Consider the following 19,964-nt stretch of genomic DNA (forward strand, 5'->3'; position numbering starts at 1 on the left):
TGAGAGAGCGAGCATGTGTGTGAGAGAGATAGAGACCGTGTGTGTGTGTGAAAGCGAGAGAATGTGTGTGTGTTTGTAAGAGAGTGCGTGTCTGACTCTACATGAGTGAGTGTCTGTGTGTGTGTGTGCGTGTGTATGAGTGTGTGTGTGTGTCAGAGAGAGATTATGTGTGTGAGAGAGAGTGTGAGAGTGAACATGTGCGCATTTCATTTCATCTTAGATTGTTCAGTTTGCTTACCCACTGTTTTATTTCATGTTTGTACTTGCTGCTGTTCAACCTTCAGTCCGTTAACTCCCTATTTGCATTATGCTTTGTCTTTCAACACACCATTAACATATTGTTTGCCATTGTTCCATGACCTTTTGGTCAGCTATGTGGCCTTGTCCAATCTACACCTTCTCCTTTGTTATCTCTTGCCCCACCCCCGCCTCACTTGCTTATAACCTTTGACATTTATAATATTTGTCAGCTCCGAAGAAGGGTCACTGACCCGAAACGTTAACTCTGCTTCTCTTTCCACAGATGCTGCCAGACCTGATGAGTGGTTCCAGCATTTCTTGTTTTTATTTCATATTTCCAGCAACCGCAGTATATTGCTTTTATTTTAGAGAGAGAGAGAGTGTGTGTGTGTCTGAGTGAGAGTGTGTGTGTGCGTACGTGTGGGAGTGTGTGTATGTAAGAGGGAGCTTGTATGTGTCCTAGAGAGAGTGTGTGTGAGAGAGTGAGTGTGTGTGTGTGTGACAGAGAGAGAGTGTGTGTGTGTGCGTGTGTGTGTGTGAGAGAGAGAGTGTGTGTGTGGTGTGAGAGTGTGTTTATATGTGTGCGTGTGTGAGAGAGAGAGAGTGTGTGTGTGTCTGTGTGTGCATGAGTGCGTGTGAGCGTGTGTGTGTGATAGAGTGTGTGTGCGTTTGAGAGAGAGAGTGTGTGTGTACGTGTGGGTGTGAAAGAGAGGAAGTGTGTGTGTGCAAGAGAGAGAGGGAGAGAGAGAGTGTGTGTGTGAGAGAGAGTGTGTGTGCGTGCGAGTGTGTGTTTGTGTGAGAGAGATTGTATGTGCGTGTGTGTGGGAGAGAGTGTGCTTATATGTGTGCGTGTGTGACAGAGAGAGTGTGCATATGTGTGTGTCTGTGAGAGTGTGTGAGTGTGAGAGAGACTGTGGGTGTGTATGTGTGAGCGTGTGCGTGTGATAGAGCATGAGTGTGTGTTTGAGAGAGAGAGTGTGTGTGTGTGTATATGTGAGAGAGAGTCTGTGGATGTGTTTGTGTGTGAGACAGTGAGTGTGTATGTGCGAGAGAGAGAGAGAGAGAGGTAGAGAGAGAGAGAGGGAGAGAGAGAGAGAGAGCATGTGTGTTTCTGTGTGTGTGAGAGAGAAAGCATGCGTGTGTGTGAGATAGAGCGTGTGTGTGTGTGAAAGAGAGAGAGAAAGCGTGTGTGTGAGAGAGAGCGGGACAGAGAGTGTGTGTATGTGTGTGTGCGAGAGAGAGTGTGTGTGAGAGATAGCGTGTGCGTGCGTGAGAGAGCGTGTGTGTGTGAGATAGAGTGCGTGTGTGTGTGACAGAGAAAGAGAGAGTGTCTGTGAGACAGTATGTGGGTGTGTGTGACAGAGAGTGTGTGTAAGTGTGTGCCCAAGCGAGTGTGTGTGAGAGAGTGTGTGTGTGTCTCAGATTGTGTGTGTGTGTGTGAGAGTGTGTGCGTTTGTGTGAGAGAGTGTGTGTGTGTGTGTAAGAGCGGGCGTCTGTTTGTCTGAGAGAGCGAGCATGTGTGTGAGAGAGATAGAGACCGTGTGTGTGTGTGAAAGCGAGAGAATGTGTGTGTGTTTGTAAGAGAGTGTGTGTCTGACTCTACATGAGTGAGTGTCTGTGTGTGTGTGTGCGTGTGTATGAGTGTGTGTGTGTGTGTCAGAGAGAGATTATGTGTGTGAGAGAGAGTGTGAGAGTGAACATGTGCGCATTTCATTTCATCTTAGTTTGTTCAGTTTGCTTACCCACTGTTTTATTTCATGTTTGTACTTGCTGCTGTTCAACCTTCAGTCCGTTAACTCCCTATTTGCATTATGCTTTGTCTTTCAACACACCATTAACATATTGTTTGCCATTGTTCCATGACCTTTTGGTCAGCTATGTGGCCTTGTCCAATCTACACCTTCTCCTTTGTTATCTCTTGCCCCACCCCCGCCTCACTTGCTTATAACCTTTGACATTTATAATATTTGTCAGCTCCGAAGAAGGGTCACTGACCCGAAACGTTAACTCTGCTTCTCTTTCCACAGATGCTGCCAGACCTGATGAGTGGTTCCAGCATTTCTTGTTTTTATTTCATATTTCCAGCAACCGCAGTATATTGCTTTTATTTTAGAGAGAGAGAGAGTGTGTGTGTGTCTGAGTGAGAGTTTGTGTGTGCGTACGTGTGAGAGTGTGTGTATGTATGAGGGAGCTTGTATGTGCCCCAGAGAGAGAGTGCGTGTGAGTGTGTGCGTGTGTGTGTGTGAGAGAATTGTGTGTGTATGAGAGACTGTGTGTGTGGGACAGGCCGTGTTTGTATGTGTGTGCCTCTGAGAGAAGGTCTGTGTGTGTTAGAGAGAGTGTGTGTGTATGTGTGTGTGTGAGAGAGGGAGACTGTGTATGTGACAGAGAGAGAGTGTGTGTGTGGGAGTGCGTGTTTGTGAGAGAGAGTGCGTGTGTGAGAGAGAGAGTGTCTGTGTGTGAGAGAGAGAGTGTGTGTGTGCACGTGTGTATGTGAAAGAGAGAGAAAGCGTATGTGTGTGAGAGAGAGGGCCAGAGAGTGTGTGTGTGTGTGTGTGTGTGTGTGTGTGAGAGAGAGAGACTGTCTGTGCGAGAGCGAGCATGTCTGTGATTGAGGGAGTGTGTTGTGCATGTGTGTGTGTGCGAGTGAGAATGTTTTTCTGAGAGAGAGAGCGTGAGTATGTGTGTTTGTGTGTGTGTGTGTGAGAGAGAGAGACAGAGAGCATGTCAGTGTGTGTGAGAGAGAAAGCGTGTGTGTGTGTGAGAGAGGGCCAGAAAATGTGTGTGTGTGTGCGTCTGTGAGAGAGAGAGAGAGAGAGAGAGAGAGAGAGAGCATGTGTGTGTGTGCGATAGAGAGAGAGAGAGCTTGTGTGTTTGTGTGTGTGTGAGAGAGATAGAGACAGAGAACATGTCTGTGTGTGAGAGAGAGAAAGCATGTATGTGTGTGAGAGAGAGGGCCAGAGAGTGTATGTATGTGTGTGTGAGAGAGAGTGTGTGTGTGAGATAGCGTGTGCGTGTGTGTGACAGAGAAAGAGAGAGTGTCAGTGAGCGAGTATGTGGGTGTGTGTGATAGAGATTGTGTGTGTATGTGTGTGCGAAAGCGAGTGTGTGTGAGAGAGAGTGTGTGTGTGTGTGTAAGAACGGGCGTGTGTGTATATGAGAGAGCGAACATGTGTGTGAGAGAGATAGAGACCGTGTGTGTGTAAGAGAGTGCGTGTCTGAGTCTGTGTGAGTGAGTGTCTGTGTGTGTGTGTGTGCGTGTGTATGAGTGTGTGTGTGTGTCAGAGAGGGATTGTGTGTGTGTGACAGAAAATGTGTGTGTGTGTGTGAGAGTGAACATGTGTGCATTTCATTTCATCTTAGATTGTTCAGTTTCCTTACCCACTGTTTTATTTCATGTTTGTACTTGCTGCTGTTCAACCTTCAGTCCGTTAACACCCTATTTGCATTATGCTTTGTCTTTCAACACACCATTAACATATTGTTTGCCATTGCTCTATGACCTTTTGGTCAGCTATGAGGCCTTTTCCAATCTACACCTTCTCCTTTGTTATCTCTTGCCCCACCCCCGCCTCACTTGCTTATAAACTTTGACATTTCTAATATTTGTCAGCTCCGAAGAAGGGTCACTGACCTGAAACGTTAACTCTGCTTCTCTTTCCACAGATGCTGCCAGACCTGTTGAGTGGTTCCAGCATTTCTTGTTTTTATTTCATATTTCCAGCAACCGCAGTATTTTGCTTTTATTTTAGAGAGAGAGAGAGTGTGTGTGTGTCTGAGTGAGAGTTTGTGCGTGCGTACGTGTGAGAGTGTGTGTATGTATGAGGGAGCTTGTATGTGTCCCAGAGAGAGAATGCGTGTGTGTGTGTATGAGAGAATTGTGTGTGTATGAGAGACTGTGTGTGGGACAGGCTGTGTGTGCATGTGTGTGCCTCTGAGAGAAAGCCTGTGGGTGTTAGAGTGTTTGTGTGAGAAAGAGAGTGCGTGTGTGTGAGAGAGAGTGTCTGTGTGTGTGCACGTGTGTGTGAAAGAGAGAGAGTGTGTGTGTGTGTGTGTGTGTGTGAGAGAGAGAGAGTGAGTTTGTCCCAGTGTGCGTGAGAGAGAGCGTGTGTGTGCCTCTGTGCGAAAACAAGTGTGTATGAGAGAGAGAGTGTCTGTGAGAGAGACTGTATGTGAGAGAGAGTGTGTGTGAGAGGTGAGTCTGTGTGTGTGTGTATGAATTTGTGTGTGTGTGAGAGAAAGAGTGAATGTGTGTGTGTGTGTGCGTTTGTATGTGAGAGGGAGACAGTGCGTGTGTGTGTGTACGGGTGTGTGTGTGTGTGTGTGTGTGAGAGAGAGAGAGTGTGTTTGTGTCTGAGGGAGAGTGTGTGTTTGCGTAACTGTGAGACTGTGTGTGTGTAAGAGGGAGCTTGTATGTGTCCTAGAGAAAGTGTGTGTGACAGAGAGTGTGTGTGGGTGTGTTTGTGTGCATGTGTGTGAGAGAGTGTGTGTGCATGAGTGATGTTGTGTGTGTGAGACAGGCTGTGTGTGTGTGTGTGACAGGAAGTGTATGTATGTGCTTGTCTCTGAGAGAAAGCCTGTGTGTGTGAGAGTGTGTGTGTGTGTGAAAGAGTGTGTGTATGGGTGTGAGAGAGAGAGAGTCTTTGTGTGTGTGTGAGGGAGTGTGTGAGGGAGTGTGAGTGTGTGTGTGAGAGAGACTGTCTGTGTATCTGAGAGAGAGTGTGTGTGCGTGTGAGAGAGAGTGTTTGTGCGTGAGAGTGTGTGTGTGAGAGAGAGAAAGAGCGTGCGTGTGTCTCTGTGTGAAAGCGACTGAGTGAGAGAGTATGTGTGTGTGAGAGATACTGTGTGTGTACGTATGAAAGAGAGATTGTGTGTGCGAGAGAGCCCGCGTGTGTATATGTGTGTGTGAAAGTGAGTATGTGTGGGTGCGTGTGCAAGAGAGGGAGAGACAGTGCCTGTATGTTTGTGTGTGTGAGAGAGTGAGCTTGTGTGTGTGTGTGTGTGTGTGTGTGAGAGAGAGAGAGAGAGAGAGAGATAGAGAGAGAGAGATAGAGAGTGTTTTATGTGTGTATGTGTGTGTGAAAGAGAAAGTGTGTGTGTGTACATGTTGCTGTGAAAGAGAGAATGTGAGTGTGTGCATGAGAGAGAGAGTCTGTGTGTGTGAGAGAGAGGTATAGAGTGTTTATATATGTGTGCTTGTGTGTGACAGAGCGTGTGTGTGTGAGAGATAGAGACCGTGTGTGAGAGAGAGCGTTTGTGTGCAAGAGAGGGTGTGTCTGTGTCTCTGTGAGTGAGTGTGTCTGTGTGGGTGTGTGAGTGTGTGAGAGACAGTGTGTGCGTGTACGAGAGTGAATGTGTGTGCATCTGTGCATCTGAGAGAGAGCATGTGTGTATGTTTGAAAGATTGTGTGTGAGTATGGGAGACAATGCATATATGTATGCATATGTGTGTGAGAGAGAGTGTGTGCATGAGAGACTGTGTGTGTGTGTGTGTGTGCGTGAGAGAGAGAGTGTGTGTGTGCGTAAGTAGGACAGAGAGTGTTTATACGTGTGAGTGTGAGAGAGACTGTGTTTGTGTGTGTGTGTGTGTGATATAGCGTGTGTGTGTCTGAGAGAGACTGTGTGTGTTTGAGAGAGAGTGTGCGTGTGTACGTGTGGGTGTGAAGGAGAGAATGTTTGTGCGTGCGTGAGAGAGAAAGAGAGAGAGATACATAGTGTGTGTGTATGTGTGTGTGTCTATGTGTGAGAGAGAGTCTGTGTGTGAGTGTGTGAGTGTGAGAGAAACTGTGCTTGTGTGTGTGTGTGTGAGCGTGTGTGTGTGCGATATAGCGTGTGTGTGTCTGAGAGAGACTGTGTGTATGAGAGAGAGTGCGCGTATGTACGTGTGGGTGTGAAGGAGAGAATGTGTGTGCGTGCGTGAGAGAGAAAGAGAGAGAGAGAGACATAGTGTGTGTCTATGTGTGTGTGTGTGTGTCTATGTGTGAGAGAGAGTCTGTGTGTGTGTGTGTGAGAGAGAGAGTGAGACAGAGTGTGTGTGTGAGAGAGTGTGTATGAGATTGTGCGTCTGAGAGAGAGCGTGTGCGTTTCTGAGGGAGAGAGAGCGTGTCTCTGTTGGTGTGTGAGAGAGACAGCATGTGTGTGACGGAGAGAGAGTGTGTATGTGTGAGAGAGTGTGTGTTTGAATGTGTGAGACAGATTGTGTGTGTGTGTGTGAGAGAGTGTGTGTGTCTGTGCGAGAGAGAGCATGCCTGTGACTGAGGGAGTGTGTTGTGCATGTGCGTGTGTGCGTGTGAGAATGCATGTCTGAGGGAGAGCGTGAGTGTATGTGACAGTGTGTGTGCGTGTGTGTGTGTGTGTGTGAGAGATAGAGACAGAGCATGTGTGTGTGTGAGAGAGAGACAGAGAGCATGTATGTGTGTGAGAGAGAGAAAGCATGTGTGTATGAGAGAAAGAGTGTGTGTGCGTGTGTGAAAGAGGGAGAGAAAGCGTGTGTGTGTGTGAGAGAGGGCCAGAGCGTGTGTGTTTATGTGTATGAGAGAGAGAGTGTGTGTCAGAGATAGCGTGTGTGTGTGAGAGAGAGCGTGTGCGTGTGAGAGACAGTGCGTATATGTATGAAAGAGAGAGAGAGAGTGTGTCTGCGAAATAGTATGTGGGGGTGTTGTTTGTGTGTGACAGAGAGAGTGTGTGTATATGTGAGTGAAAGCGAGTGTGTGAGAGAGAGTTTGTGTGTGTATAAGAGCGCGCGTGTGTGTGTGTATGAGAGAGCGAGAAAGTGCGTGAGAGAGATAGAGACCGTGTGTGTGTGAAATAGAGAGTGTGTGTGTGTGTGTGTAAGAGAGTGCGTGTCTGTGTCTGTGTGAGTGAGCGTGTGTGTGTGTGTGTGTGTGTGTGTGTGAGAGAGAGTGTGTGTGAATGAGAGATTGTGTGTGTGTGACAGGATGTGTGTGTGTGTGTGCCTATGAGAGAAAGCCTGTGCGTGTGTGTGAGAGTGTGTGTATATGTTTGCGCGTGTGTGTATGTGTGTGTGTGTGTGAGAGAGAGATAGTGAGAGAGAGAGAGAGTGTGTGTCTGACAGAGAGAGTGCGTGTATGCGTGAGAGTGTGTGTGTGTGTGTGTGAGTGAGATTGTGCGTGTGTGAGAGAGAATGTGTGTGCCGGTGCCTGAGTGAGCATGTGTGTGACTGAGGCAGTGTGTGTGTGTCTGTGTGTATGCACGCATGCGTATGAGAGAAAGAGAGCGTGAGTGTGTGTGTGAGAGAGAGTCATAGAGTCATACAGCATATAAACAGGCCCTTCGGCCCACCACGTCCATGCCCACCATAATACCTATCGTATCTAATCTCATCTGCCTGCATTAATTCTATTTCCCTCTATGCCTTGCTCAGTCAATTACCTATCAAGATGCCTCTTAAATGTCGCTACTGTTCCTGCCTGCACCACCTTCTCACGCAGTTCATTCCAGATACCCACTGTTCTTTGTGCGAAATATCTACCCCTTTAATCACCTTTAAACCTCCTCCCTCGCCCCTAAATCTATGCCCTCTAGTTTTAGTTACCCATGCCTATATTGCAGTGTGTGTGTGTGTGTGAGTGTCTGTGTGTGTCTGTGTGTGTGTGTTTGTTGGTGTGTGTGTGTGTGTTTGTTGGTGTATGTTTGTTTCTCACTGGGACCGAGTTGTGCTTTGTGTTTGTATGTGCGTGTAGGTGCATCTGTGAGTTTGTGTGTCTGTGCCTGGCTCAGTGCCTCTGGGATGACCGGTGTCGGGGTGTGTGTGTGTCTGTGTCTCTGTGTTATTGTGGTTTAGTGTGTTTCAGACATGCGTTGTGTTATGGATAGGACGGGAAGAGAGCGATACGGTCCCCGGAAGTGCAGAAGGTTTTAGTTTAGGCAGGCATCAAGATCGGCGCAGGCTTGGAGGGCCGAATGGTCTGTTCCTGTGCTGTACTGTTCTTTGTTCTTTGTGAGTGTATGTATGTGTGCGTGTGTTTGCCCGCGTGCATCCGAAGTGCAGTGTGTGTGTGTGTCTGAGGAAGAGTGTGTGTGCGTACATGTGAGAGTGTGTGTGTGTGAGAGGAAGCTTGTATGTGTCCTGGAGAAAGTGTGTGTGTGTGTGAGAGAGATAGAGAGAGTGTGTGTGTGTGTATGCATGAACGTGTGTGTGTGTGTGTGTGTGTGTGTGTGTGTGTGTGTGTGTGTGTGTGTGTGAGTGTGTGGGTGAGATTGTGTGTGTGTGTGAGGGAGAGTGTGTATGTCTGTGCCAGTTTGAAAATGTGTGTGACTGAGGGAGTGTGTGTGTTTGTGTGTCTGTGTGTGTTTGCGACCGTGTGAGAGAGAGTGTGAGTGTGTGTGAGAGAGAGAGTCATAGAGTCGTACAGCAGAGAAACAGGCCCTTCGGCCGACCGCGTTCATGCCGGCCATAATGCCTATCTATACGAAATCGCATCTGCTTGCATTAATTCCATATCCCTCTATGCCTTGCTCATTCAAGTACCTGTCCAGATGCCTCTTAAATGTCGCTGCTGTTCCTGCCTCCACCACCTCCTCAGGCAGTTCATTCCAGCTACTCACTATTCTTTGTGTGAAATATTTACACCTATCATCACCTTTAAACCTCTTCCCTTTCACCTTAAATCCTTAGTCACCCATGCCTGTATTGCTCTGTGTCTGTGTGTGTGTGCGTGTATGTGTGTGTTTGTGTCTGTGTCCATGTCTCTGTGATGGTTGGTGCTGTGTGTCTGTGCGTGTGCCTGTGAGTGTGTGCCTGCATGCCTGGATTGTAGTGTGGGTGAGTATGTGTGTGTGTGTGTGTTTGTATATGAATTCCCTTGGGTGACATCCGTGAGAGTGTGTTTGTGCCTGGATGTCTAGTTTGTAGTCTGTGTATGCGTGTTGGCATAGGTGCATGTGAGTATGTGTGTGTGTGCATGTGTTTCAGGCCTGAGATGTGCTTTGTATCTGCGTGTATCAGTGTGTGTGCACGCCTGTGTGTGTGTGTGTGTGTGTGTGTGTGTATGTGTGTGTGCTTGTGCATGCCTGTGTTTCTGTGTGTGGGTTGGATCAGGGCCTGGGTTGTGCTGTGTGTCTGTGTGTGTGTGTTTGTGTGATTTTGTTGTAATGTGTGTGTGGGTATATATCTCAGTGCTTCGGCTATGGTATGTGTGTGTGTGTGTTTGTGTGTGTGTGTGTGTGTGTGAATGTGTGTGTGCGTATCTGCATGCCTGGATTGTAGTGTGTGTGTATGTGTGTATGTTTGTCTCGCCATGTGCCTGGATTGTGATTTGTGTGTGTGTCGGAGTGTGTCAGCTTGTGTGTGTGTCTGATTAATTGTGCTGGAATGTGTGTGTGTATATATCTCAGGGCCTCGGCTATGTTGTGTCTGTGTGTGTGAGCCTGCATGCCCTGATTGTCGCCTGTATGTGTGTGTGCATATGTGCATGTGTGTATGTGTTTGTGCGTGTGCTTCCAGGTCTGTGTTGTGTTTTGTATATTCGTGTAACTGTGTGTGTGTGTGTGTGTGTGTGTGTGTGTGTGTGTGTGTGTGTGTGTGTGTCCCTTTATGCCTGGATTGTAGTGTGTGGGTGTGTTTGTATCAGGGTCTGTGTGGGTGTCTGTATGTGGGTTTATATCAGGGTGTGTGTGTGTGTGTGTATGTTTGTATCAAGGCCTGTGTGGGTCTGTATGTGGGTTTGTATCAGGGTCTGTGTGTATGTCTGTATGTGGGTTTGTATCAGGGTCTGAGTGTGTGGCTGGGTGTGGGTTTGTATCGGGCCTGTGTGTGTTTGTATTCGGTCTGTGTCTCTCAATATGTGGGTTTGTATCAGGATCTATGAGTGTGTGTGTGGGGTGTGTGTGTGTGTGTGTGTGTGTGTGTGGGTGGGTGTGTGTGGGTGTGTGTGGGTGTGTTTGTGTGTGTTTGTGTGTGCGTCTGTGTGTGAGTTTGTATCAGGGCCTGTCTGTGTCTCTGTATGTGGGTTGGTATCAGCGACTGTGTGTGTGTCTGTGTGTTTGCATCAGGGCCTCTGTGTGTGTGTGTGTGTGTGTGCTTGTATCAGGGTCTTCGTGTGTGTCTGCATGTGGGTTTGAATCAGGGTCTGAGTGTGTGTGTGTGAGTCTGTGTGTGTGTGTGTGTATGTTTGTATCAGGGACGGTGTGTATGTCTGTTTGTGGGTTTGCATCAGGGTCTGTGTCTCTGTGTGGGTTTGTGTCAGGGCCTGTGTGTGTGTGTCTGTGTGCGTTTGTATCAGTGTCTGTGTGTTTGCCTGTGTGTGGGTTTGTATCAGGGTCTTTGTGTGTGTCTGTGTGTGGGTTTGTACAAAGGTCTGTGTGTGTGTCTGTATGTGGGTTTGTATCATGGTCTGTGTGTGTGTGTGCGTGTGTGTGTGTGGGTTTGTATCAGGGCCTGTGTGTGTGTGTGTGTTTGTATAAGGGCCTGTGTGTGTGTGTATGTATGTGGTTTTGCATAAGGTTCTGTGTGTGTGTGTGTATGTGTGCATTTGTATCATTCCCAGTGTGTGCCTGTGTGTGGGTTTGTATCAGGGTCTTTGTGTGTATCTGTAGTGGGTTTGTATCAGGATCTGTGTGTGTGTCTGAGTGTGGTTTAGCATCAGGGCCTGTGTGTGTGTGTGTGTGTGTGTGTTTGTATCAGGATCTGTGTGTGCACATATGTGGGTTTGGATCAGGGCCTGTGTGTGTGTCTGTATGTGGGTTTTTATCAGGTCCTGTGTGTGTGTATGTATGTGGGTTTGTATCAGGTTCTGTGTGTGTGTGTGTGTATGTGTGCATTTGTATCAGTGTCTCTGTGTTTGCCTGTGTGTGGGTTTGTATCAGGATCTGTGTGTGTGTCTGTGTGGGTTTGTACAAAGGTCTGTGTGTGTGTCTGTATGTGGGTTTGTATCAGGGTCTGTGTGTGTGTGTGGGGGGGGTTTGTATCAGGGCCTGTGTGTGTGTGTGTGTGTGTGTGGGTGTGTGTTTGTATCAGGGCAGGTGTGTGTGTGTATGTATGTGGTTTTGCATAAGGTTCTGTGTGTGTGTGTGTGTATGTGTGCGTTTGTATCATTCCCAGTGTGTGCCTGTGTGTGCGTTTGTATCAGGGTCTTTGTGTGTATCTGTAGTGGGTTTGTATCAGGATCTGTGTGTGTGTCTGAGTGTGGTTTAGCATCAGGGCCTGTGTGTGTGTGTGTGTGTTTGTATCAGGACCTGTGTGTATGTATGTATGTGGGTTTGTATCAGGTTCTCTGTGTGTGTGTGTATGTGTGCGTTTGTATCAGTGTCTTTGTGTGTGCCTGTGTGTGGGTTTGTATCAGGGTCTGTGTGTGTGTCTGTGTGTGGGTTTGTATCAGGGTCTGTGTGTGTGTGCGTGTGGGTGGGTTTGTATCAGGGTCTGTGTGCGTATGTGCGTGTGGGTTATTTTATCAGGATCTGTGTGTGTGTCAGTGTATGGGATTGTATCAGGGTCTGTGTGTGTGTGTGTGTGTGTGTCTGTATGTGGGTTTGTATCAGGGCCTGTGTGAGGGCCAGCCGTGGCAGAAGCAACAGTTAAATGAACAAAATGACAGGTCTGGCAACAAAATGGCTGAAGAAGGTATTTGTCTGAAACAGCAGATTGTAGCCTGCCATAGTAATGTGTGACACATAGTAAATTGTAGTAAGGAATAGATTAATTCGCTGTTTCAATAGAAACTAGATTAGAAGTAATGTATACAACAAGGCAGTTAAACATACTCATAGAGAAACCCAGACAGTAGTTAGATAAGAAGAGGTCCTGGACACACACAGATACAGGGTCGCATTGTTCTAAACAAGCTTAAAATTCTACATCCGTTATTTCATCACCGAAAGAGATAAGGGGTACGACGGGAATTGATCACATAGTCACAAGATGATGAAACCCTCAGAATAAGGGGTAGAACATGCGCTGATCACACATCCATGTGATTATAAGACCCGGAATCAATTGGACAATATCCAGCCGAAATGGGCTGAGTAACTGTACTTAAACTATGGAATTTCGTCTGTTCAGTGGAGAGGTACATGAACTGTCCAGAGGCCTGTTCCCCACCGGTGTAAAATAATAAACTCTTTGATGGTTGAATTGGATCTGGATGTCGAGTGATTCATTTAGTCATTCCACCCAAACAGCCTGGGTTGTGCTGTGTGTCTGCGTCTGTGTGTGTGTTAATCTGTGTGTGTGTCAATCTGTGTGTGTGTGCGCGTGTGTTTGTCTGTGTTTGTGTGTTTTTGTGTGTGTGTAAGTGGCTGCGTGTGTGTGTTGTGTTGTCGGTGTTTGTGTCTGTGTGTGTGTCTCAGTAATTGTGTTGTAATGTGTGCGTATATATATCTCAGGGCCTGGGCTATGGTGTGCGTGTGTGTGTGTGTGAGTGTGTGTGTGAGCCTGCATGCCTGGATTATAGTGTGTGCGTATGTGTGTGTGTGTGTCCGAATGCCTGTGTTGTAGAGAGTGTGTGTGTGTGTGTGAGTGAGTGCCTGAATGCCTGTATCGCAGTTTGTGTGCGTGTATGCGTGTATGTGTGTAAATTTGACTGGTTCAATGTTCGTGGTGTGATCTGTGTTCGTGTGTGTTTGTGTGTCTGTCTAGCTCAGTGCCTGACGTGTGATCTGTGTGTGTGCGTGTGAGAGAGGCTCAGGGGACGCTTTGTGATCTGAGCGTGTATGTGTGTGTCTCTGTGTGTCTAGCTCAGTGCCTGACGTGTGATCTGTGTGTGTGTGTGTGTGTGTGTGTGTGTGTGTGAGTGTGTGTGTGACTGGCTCAGTGCCTCGGTTGTGATCTGTATGTGTGTCCGAGTGTGACTGTCTGTGTGTGCTCGAGTGTGGGTGCATCTGACTCAGGTTCCTGGCCTGACCTCTATGTGTGTGTGTGCGTGCGTGTGTGTATGTCTGCGTGTGTTTGTTTGTGTTTGTGTGTGTGTATGTGTGGAGGTGTGTGTGTGTATCTGACCCTCGTCCTGGGCTCTGTGTGTGTCTGTCTCAATGTCAGGGGTATGATTTCTGCGTGTGTGTGTGTGTGTGTGTGTGTCTGGGTGTGTTTGTGTGAATCTGCGCCTGATAGATTGGGCTTCATAAATAGAGAAACAGAATACAAAAGTAGGGAAGTTTTATAATGCAACGATATAGGTCTCTGGTTAGGCCCCAATTCAAGTTATGTGCCCAGTTCTCATCACCACCCTTTAGGAATGATGTGAGAGTCCTTGAGACGGTGCAGAGGAGATTTGACAGAAATATTCCAGGGTTGGGGGCTTTTAGTTACAATGTTATTTTGGAAAATATTGTGTGCTTCTCACTGGTGCAACGGAGATTGAGAGGAAATTTGATGGAGGTGGACAAAATTATGACAGGCTTAGATAAAGTAAACAAGGAGAAACTGTTCCCATTAACAAATTGTACAAGGACCAGGGGACACAGATGGAAGGTGTTGGGCCAGAGATGCAGAGGGAATGTGAAGAAGAAGTTTTTTTATGCAGTGGGTCGTATGACCTCGAATTCACTGCCATAAGGCAGTTGGAAGTGGAGACAAATCAGTGATTTCAAAAGGAAACTGAATGGGTACTTGAAGGAAATGTACTTTCAGGGCTATGGGGATTGTGCAGGGAGTGGGATTGACTGGATTGCTCTGCACAGAGACAGCATGCATAATGGCCTCCTTCTATGTCGTAGATCTATGACTCCAGCATTGGAGCAAAATGATAGCAGTGTGTACAGTATAAAAGATGAACTGCAGCAACTCACCAAGCCTCCTTCAACAGCACCTTCCAAACCCGGAACCTCTACCAGCTAGAAGGGCAAAGGGAGCAGATGCATGGGAACACCACCACCAGCAAGCTCCCCTCCAAGCAGCGCACCATCCTGACTTGGAACTATATTGCCATTCCTTCACTGTCGCTGGGTAAAAAAGTTCAAGAAAACAGATCATCTCTACCTTCTCAACGACAGTTAGGGATGGACAATAAATCCTGGCCTATCCAGCGATGCCCACATCGATGAACAAATATAACTTTCTATAGCCACTGGGGTAGCACTGTGCCAAACCGCCGGGAAAATGTCCAGGAAATGGTCGTAGACTGGATTGGGGATGGACAGGATACAGGCGGCACAGTGGCACAGTGGTAAGCACCGCAGCCTCACAGCTCAAGCGACCCGGGTCCAAATCTGGGTACTGCCTGTGTGGAGTTTGCAAGTTCTCCCTGTGTCTGCGTGGATTTTCTCCGGGTGCTCTGGTTTCCTCCCACAAGCCAAAAGACATGCAGCTTGGTAGGTAAATTGGCCATTATAAATTGTCATGAGTATAGGTAGGTGGTAGGGAAATATAGGGACAGGTGGGGATGTGGTAGGAATATGGGATTAGTGTTCTTTTGGGCCTCCTTATCTCGAGAGACAATGGATACGCGCCTGGAGGTGGTCAGTGGTTTGTGAAGCAGCGCCTGGAGTGGCTATAAAGGCCAATTCTAGAGTGACAGGCTTTTCCACAGGTGCTGCAGAGAAATTTGTTTGTTGGGGCTGTTGCACAGTTGGCTCTCCCCTTGCGCCTCTGTCTTTTTTCCTGCCAACTACTAAGTCTCTTCGACTCGCCACAATTTAGCCCTGTCTTTATGGCTGCCCGCCAGCTCTGATTAGTGTAGGATTAGTGCAGGATTAGTATAAATGAGTGGTTGATGGTCGGCACAGACTCGGTGGGCCGAAGGGCCTGTTTCACTGCTGTATCTCTAAACTAAAGTATTGGAACTCAGCTCAGGGTCAAAGCAATCAGCGAGGAAGTGAATACTCTGTTTCAGCCTCATGTATTGTCAGATTCGTTGGATAGAGAACAGAGTTTCTGTTGGATACTGAAAACAATGGCTTCAATCTCCCAAATACATAAATAACTAGGGCAATAATGCATTGAATTGTGGTTTACACATGTAAAAGGTGAATAGAGTGACTTAGCAGTGTGACAACAGCAGCAATGATGCAACAGTAAATTTAAACAATAGTAATACAGTTAGCAATGGTATTTAGAGCTAATATCTGGAGACAGACATTTGCCAGGAATGACAACAGTATCAAGGTGGACAGAGTAAAAGATAAGATCAGTAATGCAGTTGAACATGGTTTATTGAATTAAAAGGTAGAGCAAAACTTACCAGGGACACCAACAATAGCGAGAATGGGATAGTAAATGCATTGAATCATCTTGAATGCAGCGGAGATCCGCCAATCTAATGGTATCCAATCACCATCTGCAGTAAGACTGTAAAACCAAGAAGATAAACTCCTGTCCATTGTTGTAACATTCCAATCTACTTTTCTCAGATTCTGATCTATCCCCTCCCTCTCTCTAGAACCACGGATCCGTTAGTGCCAGGGATGAAGCTCCCGCTGACACTATGGGATAACACATTTTGAAGGAGCCCCTCATTAATAGTAGAGGGAACCCTCCAGTGACACAATTAGGATCCATGGAGACTGACATTAATTGCAGTTACCGAACAAACAGGTTTAGTTAACTCCTTTCGATCCAACACTTTATGTGCCACGATAATAAATAACATTTACGCTTTCCAGTTGGGATGTATGAGGGTTTCTGATGTAAAGCATGGTGGAACTGGCAGAGAGAATGGCCAGAATCTTTCAATCCTCCTAGGATATAGCGGTGGTGACAGATGACTACAGATTCCCCAATGTGACACCCTTGTTTAAAACAAGAGAAATGAATAAACTCTGAAAAAACAATAGTTCACAAATGACAAACATACTGGACATGTTAATGTCAGCCATGTCTAACAAACTTGATCGAGTTCTTCAATGACGTCATGGAACGGCTTGTTGAAGGCAGCATGGCTGATGTTATTTATATGGACTTTCAAATGTCAGCTGATCAAGTGCCATCTAATGGACTTGTTAGGAAAACTACAGCCCATGGATTAAAGGGGCAGTGATAGTGTGGTTATGACACTGCCTAAGAAACAGAAAGCAGAGATAAGTTGTGAACAGTTGTTGTTCAGATTGGATGGGAGTATACAGTAGTGTTCCTCAGTGATCAGTATTAGGATCACTCCTCCGTTTGTCACATATTAATGGCACAGTCGTATATATAAATGGCATGATTTCAACGTTTGCAGATGATGTGGAGCTGGGAAATGTAAACTGTGAGGTGGATAGTCAGAGACTTCAGGAGGACATATTGACCAAACCAGTAGGCAATGTAGAACAGCAAGTGCAGGCATGATGGATAAATGGGATTTGGTGTGAATTAATACAGGCAGCAGAATTTTAGATGGGCTGAAGTTTATGGGGGGACACGCTAAGATGTAAGTGATGAGAGGGTTGGAATAGTTGCATCTGGAGCTAACAAAGGAATGGATGACGGATTCAGCAGCAGATGAGCTAAGGCAGAAACAGAGACAGGAAAGGAAATGGAGGTGGAAGAAAGTGGTCTGGCTGATGGCGCTGGCAGCTCGGCTCAGAGTTCTCTGGGAAGCCTAGGTTGTGAACAAGCTGGTTCAGCCACAGTCACTGGCTGGGGAGTGGGATTGAGTGGGTGGATAAGGTCAGTTGAGCGAGGTCATTATCGCAACAAGCAGTGACTGCTCCCATAGTTCAATAGTAACACTCAGCAATAACCAATGAGGCATCTACTTGACGAACACAGACTCCAGCGACAGACAGCAATTGAAAGAGTTGTATAATATAAGGACAGAACAGCACAAACACTGTCACAGAGATTAATGTTCAGGAATGCCACACATGCAGAATATCGATCATATTAGTTTAATCTGCTCGCAGGACAGGTGCAGTGTGGGGAAGATATAGAGTCAAGCTCCTTCTACACTGTCCCCCATCAAACACTCCCAGGACAGGTGCAGCACGGGATTGGCTGGGCAATTTGGAGCACTTCCTGCCTGCGATCTGGGGGAGCAGCTGCACCTGTGCTGCTACAACAGCAGAGTGGAGAAAGGAGACTGGAGTAACTGGAGAGAGGAGAATGCAGAGTGGACAGAGGATAATGCAGTCACAGGAGAGAGGTTTATGCAGAGTGGAGAAAGGAGACGGCAGTGTGGAGTGAAACCATGAGGTAATGCTGCAATTGTTTTGGAGAGGTTGCAGCCTCTAAAATGTATGGGAAGGCAGTGTTATTCCTGAAGACCGAGCGTGCGATGTCCCTGGCCCTGAACTAGGGGCTCACCCTGGTCTAGACCTTACTGCCAGTGGACACCCTGCCCTTCATTTCTGGAGAGCTCCTCCATTCCCACCTGCACCATCTGGGGGAAGTAAAGACGGGGCTAACCCCATTCCCGCTCAGTCTTCGGGAGAACAACCTCGGCATGTGTCCTCCTTCCGCCGCCAGTTATCTCTGCAGCTGGCGCGGCAGGAGGTTACAGAGGGCCATTTCAATGTAGAGTTCCAGGCCACGGCCACCGCGTCTTCAGGACCTTGGAGGGGGCATGGTGCCTTACCTGCAAGTGGATGGGGCATGCTCGGAAGAACTGCCCCAACTTCCCGGCTGCCAACTCCACCTCGACAGTCCAGGATGGCGCCGCTGCACCTCCTCCCACCCCCCTCCACACCTCCACCAGATACCGTCCAGTCGGTTCGGAGGCTGTGATATTTGCAGCCTCCGGCGGGGTGGGGAGCTCCCGTCCAGGTGGAAGGAAGGCGCAGAGGAAAAATAAACATCAAGAGACGCGGCCCCTGGACACATTGTTACAACCCGAGCCTGAGTTCAGCCCAAGGCCCGATCTCGGGGAGCCCACTTGCCCCAGGGCTGGGCTTAGGCCAAGGGTGACTTAAAAAAAAAGAGACTGCGGAGGCGGAGGCCTCTGATGGCATAGAGGTCGCTGAGCCTCTGCACCCAACTGGGAAGGGCCCATCTGTTGGAGGGGAGCTGTCTCCTGCTTCAGGTCCCCAGGTTTCCCCTGCCACCACCATGATCAAGGCTGCAAAGTCTGGGCAGGAGCTCCCTACCCCTCAGAATGGAGGGGAAGGGAGGGCTCATGTACATGAGGCCCCTCCTGCAGGAGTAAGTGGGGCCCTGCTTGTGGTGGTGGAGCCTGGGGACGCTCCAGGAGAAGCCTCCCATTCTACCACTGGGACGGGTGCCCTGAGTGGAGGGGAGGGCGAGGCCCCAAAGGGTCAGCCCTCCAAGCCAAAATCCACTCCCAACCAGAAGACACCCGACCTGGTTATAACTGAAAATGCTGCCCCATCTGCTGGACCTGTGGGCACTGGCGGAGCGGGAGATGGCCTCCTCTCTCCACCTCCGGTCTGGGCTGCGGCGGGATTTCTGGAGTGCGGAACATCCAGCTCCCCTGGACCGCTCAATGGCCTGGGAACGGAGCTGGATGTGGGTATTGAGCCGCTGGCGCCAACCGGTTCTAGAACCCAGAGAGGACTCCTCTGCCATCACTCCTGGAGGGTGGGATCGCGCGGAGGCGGGACCAGCTGGCGCGGCCGGGACGTCCGCCCCACAACGTTGTGGTGGGTGTGTCGGCCGCTGGCGGTGACGTCCCGGAGGAGGATGTGCGGGCACGGAGGACGACCTTTATTCCATCGCCAGTGAGATGGTGGAGTTCCCACCGAGTCTCCTCTCATCCCCATGGCGGAACTCCGGGATTTCCTTGCGGTTGCAGGGGTTGCCGCAATAAAGCTCAGCTGGCCCTCGGCTGCTGGTCGAATCCGGCGCTGATCATCCAGTCCTTCCGTGACGCCCTTAAGAAAGCGGGCAAAGGCATGGATGTGAAAGTGGTTGAGAGGCGCCGGTTTAATGGGTTCCTCAATGGGTTGCTGGGCGAATGGAGGGCCAGGTGCACTTCCGCAACCTCATCAGAGTGCCGTGTTGGTGACGGGTATTTACGTACCTTTGACTTGAAGATAACCATAGCCAACCTCAACATCAATGGCAGTAGGTGATCTCACCGCAGATTGCACAATCTCTATGTCCTCAGGAAAGGGAGATATGAGGTGAGCTTTCTGCAGGTAACCCACACCATTCCGGGAGACGAAGCCACTATTTCTAGTGCGGTGGCTATCTTGTTGGCCCCGACGTTTCAGACGGAGATTTTGAGGTTCAGTGAACTAGTGCCGGGCCGCTTGCTCCACCTCGCCGTTCGCCTGGGTAGCTTGCTGCTTCACTTTGTGAACATTGCAAGCGTGTTTCTTTGAAGAAGTGTCCGCTCTCTTGAGCTCCAATTGGGAGAATCAATTGGGAGAAATGTTCTGGTCTCCTGGTGGGTCAGTGGAGGGTGGACTCCCTGCCGGAGGAGTTGATGCCTTTTGCGTGGAGCACCACGCACCTCTTCTATCTGGGAGTCCACCTTAGCCCCGCTGAGGAAGCCTGGCCAGCAAACTGGCAGGAGTTGGAGGCAAAAGTAACCACTCGGCTGGGGCACTGGACAGGACTGCTCTGAGTGCATTCCTGCAGGGGCTGAGCCCTGGTCATAAACCAACTGGGGGCCTCCATGCTGTGGTACTGGTTGGTCACTTTTGCCCCGCCCCCTGCATTTGCCACCAATATCAACTGATCAATTTCTTCTGGGGCAAGAGGAAACTCTCAGTTTCTGCCGCAGTCCTGAGTCTCCCGATCGAGGAGGGAAGCCAGTCGCTGGTGTGCACCCACACCCAGGCTGCGACTCTCTGCCTTCAGACCCTGCAGAGATACCTGTACTTCGAACGTTCTCCCAGATAGTGTGCGCTAGTGATGTATTTTTTCCACCAGTGTCACTGCCTTCAAAACG

At 48.5% G+C, this 19,964-nt stretch overlaps 1 protein-coding gene across 1 annotated transcript in view; it reads right to left on the minus strand.

Annotated features, from left to right (window-relative positions):
• Positions 1-19,964, minus strand: part of LOC137360566 (probable G-protein coupled receptor 139) — a 52,517-nt gene that overhangs the window by 27,921 nt on the left and 4,632 nt on the right. Inside the window, exon 2 of the mRNA XM_068025970.1 lies at positions 15,375-15,551. Coding sequence (XP_067882071.1) covers positions 15,375-15,551 — 177 coding nt within the window. The remainder of the gene's footprint in view (positions 1-15,374; positions 15,552-19,964) is intronic.

The sequence above is a fragment of the Heterodontus francisci genome, unplaced genomic scaffold (assembly GCF_036365525.1).
Source record: "Heterodontus francisci isolate sHetFra1 unplaced genomic scaffold, sHetFra1.hap1 HAP1_SCAFFOLD_200, whole genome shotgun sequence".
Classification (NCBI taxonomy): Eukaryota; Metazoa; Chordata; class Chondrichthyes; order Heterodontiformes; family Heterodontidae; genus Heterodontus; species Heterodontus francisci.